Source organism: Muscardinus avellanarius (assembly GCF_963383645.1).
Source record: "Muscardinus avellanarius genome assembly, chromosome: 5".
NCBI classification, from domain to species: Eukaryota; Metazoa; Chordata; class Mammalia; order Rodentia; family Gliridae; genus Muscardinus; species Muscardinus avellanarius.
Window position 1 is genome coordinate 19100828 of NC_137790.1, and position 7960 is coordinate 19108787.

Below are 7960 nucleotides of genomic sequence, written 5' to 3' on the forward strand. Positions count from 1 at the left end.
GTATGCCTCTACCGTCTTGTACTCCATTTAGATGTATGACTGCAATGCACCAATCCAAAGAAAAGAAAACAAAGAGAAAGGTGGGGGAAATACTCAGCATAAAAACAGTGGTGAGCTACAGTCTTACCAGAAAGAGTATGATGGGCGTCCTGCTGGAACTTCCTAGCTTACATGGAGGATGCAGTGTTTCCTTTCATGGTTTGGATAAAGTTTTTTGCAAATCTTTTTCTCAGTGCTCTGGGATCTAATGAAACCAAGTTTCAGAGGGAACCTGTAGAGACTCTACGAGAGTTGCTCCACTTTGCTGTAGAAAATAGAGCTTAGGATAGTGCAGGTCTGAAGGAGCACTCGAGCATCTGTAAGCATTCTTATTGTCCTATTTACAAAGCTGTGTCCTCTGCCAAAAATCCTCAGCCTGTTCAGTGCAATAAGGACTTTTCAGTAGAGTAATTCTCAGGGAATGTCCCACTCAGTTCTGCAGCTCCTTCATCCTATTTTCTTATGTGACTGAGTTCTGCTTCCTCATATTCTCCAACCATAGGGAGATTAGTAAACGCTTGCAGTCATTAAGCTCTTGGTAAAGAGAGGCAAGCCACAAGGACCCAGAATAAAACATAATTTGTGTTTGCATGAAGTTGCATGTTTGTATATCCCTGTTTATCAGAACACTATCAAACTCTTCTTATAAGGAAAGAGCATAATTTAGATGACACTTGGAAATAATTTTTTTAAAAGTAGCATTCTAATATTTAAAGCTGGGCCATTTATTTGCATCACCATGACACCAGTCTAGACCTTTAGGCTATATCCATGGTAACCAGGTAAGACATGCCAGTTCCCAGGTAAAACTGGATCCGAAGAATGATTCGGCCTCTGGCATGTCTTCAGATTGGCTGCTGCAGGGCTGCTCAGAAATTGTAGAATGTTTCAGTTCTTGAGGATATGGATGAAATTTAGTTCACCTGTCTTCCAATCTTGGAGACAGGATTGTGATCACTGCAAAATAGACATCTACACGAAGACATTTTAAATTGTATTAAATGCGATTGTAAAACACATTGACATATATTACAGGAAATAAGATAAATTATCAGAAAAGACTTAGAAAATTCTCTGAAGAGATTGTTACGCCTTCGGTTTACACTCCAAGACCTTCCTCAATGCCAGTGACCCTTAGGTTTGGTTTACTTGACTTTAAGATTCAGATAGGCCCCAATACAATAATACAGGGAGATTTTAACATACCATTAGATTGATCATCCAGACAAAGGTCAGCAAAGTCTCTTCAGACCTCAGGAATACTGTAAACCAAATAGACCTCACAGATGTGTATACAATATTCCATCCAACAAGAGATGAATTCACATTCTCAGCGGCTCTTGAAAACTTTTACAAATAGACCATATTTTAGGCCACAAAGGAAATTCAAAACATTGATATGATTCTTTGCATCATTTTAGATCATACTGGAGTGAAAATAGAAATCAACAACAGGAAAGGTCCAGATGAAATATATAAATATATGGTGGTTAAACAGTTACAAAAACTCCAGGGTCATGTGTTGTGTCTTATCCGTGAAAATTTGGGGAAAAATAGGAAATAAAAGGGACTTCAAATAAATGAGAAGAGAGATGAGAAGAATAGTAGAAGGGTTTCAGAAGAGAGAGGTAAGGAGAGGAAAAAGGAAAACTGATGAAAAAAATGATTCAAATAATGCTGTGTTCATACGTCAAGGTATCACCTCCAATCTCACGCATATGAGGAGGGGAGGGCGAAGTGGGGCGGGCTCCAGATGGAAACACAACACGCGTTGTGTGCATGTGTGTTTGTGTCACCATGGACTTCTCTATGATGTATATAATTATAATGCACCAATAAGAGTGTAAAAAAGACTTAGAAAATTAAATTCTTCATCATTCTCTAACCTGCTTGCCCTGTACATACAGTGGGTGTCCACTACCTTTACCTCCTCCACCCACATATCACTTTTCCCACACACTTAATCATGCCCTAAGCACACACCTGCTCAGGGCTCTTCTGAATGCTTTCCCCACACTGACTGAGCGCCTTATAATCCTCCATGGTGTTATTACATCCTCTCACTTTTTCCTCAGTCTACCCCTGTGCATACTGCTGAGCGAGTCATCTTCCCAAGTCATACACACAAACATATTCAGAAATACCTCTGACAACTTCATGTCATCCACCACAGTGATAATACAAACCAGGCTCCTTAGTTTATTTCTCTATCCTCTTCTCCAGGCATACTTTATTCAGACAAAAGTGGCCTCCTGCTGCTTCTGTGCTTTGGGTCAAACTTGAATTGCTCTTCAGCTTCTTCTACCTCTGCCCTTTTACCACAATATCCCGAGAAACTGTCCCTAAACCACCAATTCCAAACGCTTTGGTCCAAGCACCACATTTCAGAGTACATTCCCTTTTAAAACACATACGTGTCCTCCACCTGAAAAAAAATTAAGAATTTTGCACATATAAATTTTGCTCCCTTCCAAAGCATCTGATCCAATAGTTTAAATGCAGTAGATGTTCAAATACTTCTAAATGACTGATGCTCTTAACCTTTTCTTTTTCAGTGGCACCGCCCCCCTACAGTAATGACCATGAGATGGAATACCGTGCGGACCTGCCTCCTCCATATTCCCCGACCCCACAGACTTCAGCACAGCGCTCTCCACCCCCTCCCTATCCTGGAAATTCCAGGAAATGATTCTGCACCCAGAACAAAATGTGTGCTGATCAGTGACCTTGCCCAGAATAAAATGCCTCTACTACTGAGAAGCAGGCAGGAAAGCATGGCTCTAAGGAATACATTTTGAGTCAGATAATAATATTTCTGGTTGCTTGTCCATGATAAGAAAAACAGGGTTTCTACCCTTCTCAGAGCCGACCCCATGTGGAGTACTATGCTCGGGTGTATGAAGCCACACTTCGTGAGATCTACTGATCTACTTGAGTATATTCAGAGAAGAGGAATATGATTGACAGAATCTCTATCTGATAATCCTTGTTTAAGGACTAGATGAAGGAAGGAAGTATCAGTATTGATCCTGGAAAGGAGAAGACTGAATTAGGACAGGGAAATGGCCTGGCCTACCTAGGGAAAAGCATTATTCACGTGGTTTTGAAGGTCAGAATCAGAATTATTTACTCTGTCATTCACCAGTAAGTGTCTATTGTTTAAGAGCCTGACATGTTCCTAACAGTGTTTGAGGCACTGGATGGAAGTCACTGGAAGGGACCATTGGTTTTACAGGCATACCTCACTTTATTGCACTTTGCTTTGCTGCGCTTTGCAGATAATGCATCCCTTTAAACACACAGAAGTTTTTGTGGCAGCCCTGTGACCAGAATGTCTGTCTATCAGCACCATTTTTCCAATAGTGTTCTCATTTTATGTTTCTCTGTCACATTTCGGTCATTCTTGCAATATTTTCCGTTATTTTATTATCTGTTATAGTGATCAGTGACCAGTGGTTTTTAATGTCACTATGGTAGTTGTTTTGGAATGTCATGAACTGTGCACATTAGGTAGTGAGCTTAGACAGACAAATACTTCGTATGTTCCAATTTCTCCACTGACTGACCCCCATATCTTTCCTCTCCTTGGGCCTCCCTACTCCCTAGAACACAACAATATTGAAAATTAGGCCAATTATTAACCCTAAAATGGCCTCTAAGAGTTCAAGTGAAAAGAAAAGTCACAGATCTCTCCTGTGAAATCAAACACTAGAAATGACTAAGCATGATGAGAAAGGAAGTCATGGATGAAGCTGAGACAGGTTAAAGACTAGGCCCTGTCACCCCAGCTAGCCACATTATTAATGCAAAGGGAAAGTTCTGAAAGGAAATTGGATACACTACTCCACTGAACACATGACTGGTGAGAGAGAGAGAAACAGACTGATTGCTGATATAGAGAAAGTTTTAATTAACTGGAGAGAAGATCAACCCAGCCACATTTCTTTAGAACAAAGCTTAATCCTGTGCAAGGGCCTAAATCTCTTCCATCCAACGAAGGTTGAGAAGAGGTAGAAAGCTGCAGAAGAATGTTTGGAGCTGACAGAGGTTGATGCATGAGGTTTATGGAAAGAAGCCACAATCTATATCACAAACTGCAAGTAAAACAGCAAGGGCTTATGGAGAAACCACAGAAAGTTATCCAGAAGATCAAGCTAGGGTTATTGGTGAGCGTGGATACACTAAACAACAGATTTTCAATGTAAGTGAAATAGCCTTACATTGGGAGACAATACTATTTAGGACTTTTATAGCCATGGAGAAATCAGTCTGGCTTCAAAGCTTTAAAAGACAAGATGAATGTTATTGTGGCTCAGGTAGCTGGTGACTTTAAGTTGTAGCCAGTGCTCATTTTTCATTCTCTAGATCCTAAAACCTTTAAGAAATATTATAAGTCTACTCTTCCTATGCTCTATTACTAAATCAAGAAAGCCTGTTTACAACATGGTTTGCTGAATATTTTAAGCCCATTGCTGAGACCTACTGCTCCAGGGGAAAAAAAAGAATCCTTTCAAAACTTACTGCTCATTGGAAATTCATCTGGTCACCCAAGAACTCCAATAGAGATGTACAACAAGATTAAGGTTGTTTTCATGCCTATTAACACAAAATCCATTCTGCAATTCCATGGATCAAAGACTAATTTCTACTTTTTGGTCTTATTATTTAAGAAATACATTTTATAGGCTATAGCTGCCATAAAAAGCAATTCCTCTGATGGATCAGGGTAAAGTAAATTGAAAACCTCCTGGAAAAAAATTCACTGCTCCAGATGCCATTAAGATCATTCATGATTCACAGGAGGAGGTCAAAATATCAACATTAGCAGGAGTTTGGAAAAAGTTGAATTTTTTCAACTCTCCTTGATAAATTTGAAGGTTTCAAGACTTCAGTAAAAGAAGTAACTGCAGATGTTGTAAAAATGGCAAAAGAACTAGAAATCCAGACAAAGTGACTAAATTGCTGTTACTTCATGATAAAGTCTAACAGGTGAGGAATTGTTTCATATGAATGGGCAAAGAAAGTGGTTTCTTGATGTGGGATTTACTCCTGGTAAAGATGATGTTATCATTGTTAAAATGACAAAAGCATTTGGAATATTACAGGACCTTAGCGGATAAATTGGCAGCAGGGTTTGAGAGGATTTACTCCAATTTTGAAGCAGTTCTATTGTGGATAAAATGCTATCAAACAGCATCATATGCTACAGAGAAATCTTTCATGAACAGAAAAGTTAATCCATTAGGGAAACTCCACTGTCTTCTTTGAAGAATTTGTGACAGCCTCTCCCACATTCAGGAACCACCACCCTGACCAGTCAGCAACCACCAGCTTCGAGTTATGACCTTCAACTAGCAAAAGATTACAACCTGTCAAAGGATCAGGTGATAGATAATATTTTTTAGCACTAAAGTGTTTTTGAGATGATGCTATCACACAGTTGATAGACTTTGTACAGTGTAAACTTAACTTCAGTATGTACTGGGGAACAAAAAGAAAATTGTGTGACTGCCTTTACTTGTTGTATTTGCTTTATTGTGGTGACCTGCATCTGAGCCCACAGTATCTTCAAGTTGTGCCTGTATAAAAAAGAACTAGAGCTTTTTAATCATTAAATTGCTTTGTGAAGCTCCCTGTTACTAAGACTTTGAACAGAATCTGGCTGGCTATCTAGTAAAATAAAAATACCTAGAAAAAAAAATATTAAAATAAAATGATAGTGGGTCTTTTGGGCCCCACAAGTTCTGTTCATGAGTTTTTCTGTAGGTTTGAAGTGAATTTATATATCTCCAGGAGTAAAAGCAATAGTTGGATCTTATGTGAGAGTTAAAACGGGATCAAAGGTACTCAACAATTGCTAGAAGTGAAGAGCTTTTCTATGCTAGCTACTGCTTCCTGAAGATCATCTGACTTTGGTCAAGGAATTATGACAAATTTTTTCTAAGTGTAAGGAAGAATTGTATTGTGTTCTATAGGCAAAAAAAAATGCCTGACTTTAGAGTAAAGATGAGAAACCAAAAATTTCCAAGGATTTTATAACAGGTAGCAAAATCTTAGAACTTGGCCATGAAGATATATAGCAGCCTTACAAAAAGGAAAAAGAAAAAAATTTAGATTTCTGTCTATGGAATTTCACTCAAATGTAACTAAGACAAACTTTTATTCCTCTTTTGTAAAATTTTGATAATCTACTCTCTTGGATAAAGTTATACGGTTAATGTAAAAGAATAAGATATTGATATGACATTACTGCATTTAACCAAAATGTAAATTTTATAAAAAGTGCCTACCTTTAACTGTAAGAGCACTTAATAAATAATTTAAATGTGCTATATTTTGCTGTAGCTTTTATACTTATATTTTTATGTAGATCTTTTCATGTACTTAAAAATTTTATATTGAATATCATGGATAGGTTATTTGACTTTTGTGTAGCTGTATAATTAGATCTAAAATATTTAATCCAGTATCATTATCAAAACTCAGTGAAATTCCAAAATGTTGCTAAGAATTTTTCTAAAGAAAACAATCAGCCCTAAGAATATATACTTTATATCCTAAGGTATAAATTATAACATCTATACATTTAGGCAACTTAATTAGAAATACTTTGAGCTGATGGAATGTAGTCTAACTGCCAGTGAGATCTAAAAGCTGGATTTCTTTTGAATTACTTGCTTGATTTCTAAGCACTCTTGATTTTGTTCCATACTATTCTGTAAAGGGGTTCCTTTATTCACGTGAAGTATTTAGCACAATGCTGATAGCACATATGGTTTAATTAATTTTTCTTCAAGTGTGATCTGACCCAATTACACTGCAGCTATGATACTCCATGTGCCAGGGTCTCTGTAATTTTGAGAATTTTGCTGCAAATAGACTGTTCCTTAAGCAAAATGGGGAGGGAATACCATTCAAAGTTGAATTCTCATTATTTTTGCCATCAATAGATATTATTATATACAACCTCTGTCCTCTAGCTATTATTTACATAGGAGCCATTTCAGTCCATACCATTTCTCTTTGAGTCATAAATGCCCTCTCTTAATGGTTATCAAATATGCCTACAATAGATTAGTATTTTTACTATTTGAATTTGGTGTTACAAATGTGCACATTATTGACTTTGAAGTTCACTGTTTTTGTAGATGATGCATTTGGAGAAATAGTGTATGATGTGAAAGCTTTGAGTTATGGTTATTTAAAAACTAACATAATTGCTGTGGCCAAATTGTTTACAATGAGCAATAAAATGAAATAACCCATTGTAACAAGGGTTATATTTTAATTGTCTGGAGTCTATTTTTTTTTTTCCCCAGAGATGGACGGAATTCATCTTGAATCCTATCTTCTGCCCATGTGATTTGAGAGAGGCAGTCTACTTCTTCATATCTCTGAGATTCAACTTTCTGCTCTGGAAGATATACATAATATAATAGGTCCTGTGAACATATGGAAAATGAATGAACATATGCAAAATTCTAAGTATAGTGCCTGGCTTTTGGAAAAATTTTGGCTCTAAGAAAAGGAGCCAAAAATAATTTAACAGAAGAAAAATAAATTAACAAAAGAACAATGCAACAAGAAAGCCTCTAAGACTGTGCTATGCAACACAGTAGTCGCCAGCTACATACGATTGTTTAATTAAAATTATTTACGTAAAGATTTTTACTTACACCATTTCAAGTGATACATGTGGTGTTCCTACTATATTCCATAGGACAGCCATATAAAAACCTTCGAAGCAAAACACAATGAGGTAGGGATGGTGTATGGCTCAGTAGTATGGCATTTGCCTAGCATACGTAAAGCCCTGGGTTCAATCCCATAAAAAACAATGTTAGTAGCAGGAAGTTGAAACGACTCCAGTTACCATCCTTCAGGAGAATCTGGGGATGGTGTCAGCTAATTATGATGTCCC

The 7960-nt window shown here is 37.3% G+C and overlaps 1 protein-coding gene across 1 annotated transcript in view; it reads left to right on the forward strand.

Moving 5' to 3' along the window:
- CYYR1 (cysteine and tyrosine rich 1) overlaps positions 1-2728 on the forward strand; it is a gene marked incomplete at both ends in the record, with an annotated part of 110729 nt that extends 108001 nt beyond the window's left edge. Inside the window, one exon of the mRNA XM_080696351.1 lies at positions 2595-2728. Within this exon, the coding sequence (XP_080552477.1) occupies positions 2595-2728 (134 nt within the window). The remainder of the gene's footprint in view (positions 1-2594) is intronic.
- Between the last annotated feature and the right edge of the window lie 5232 nt (positions 2729-7960).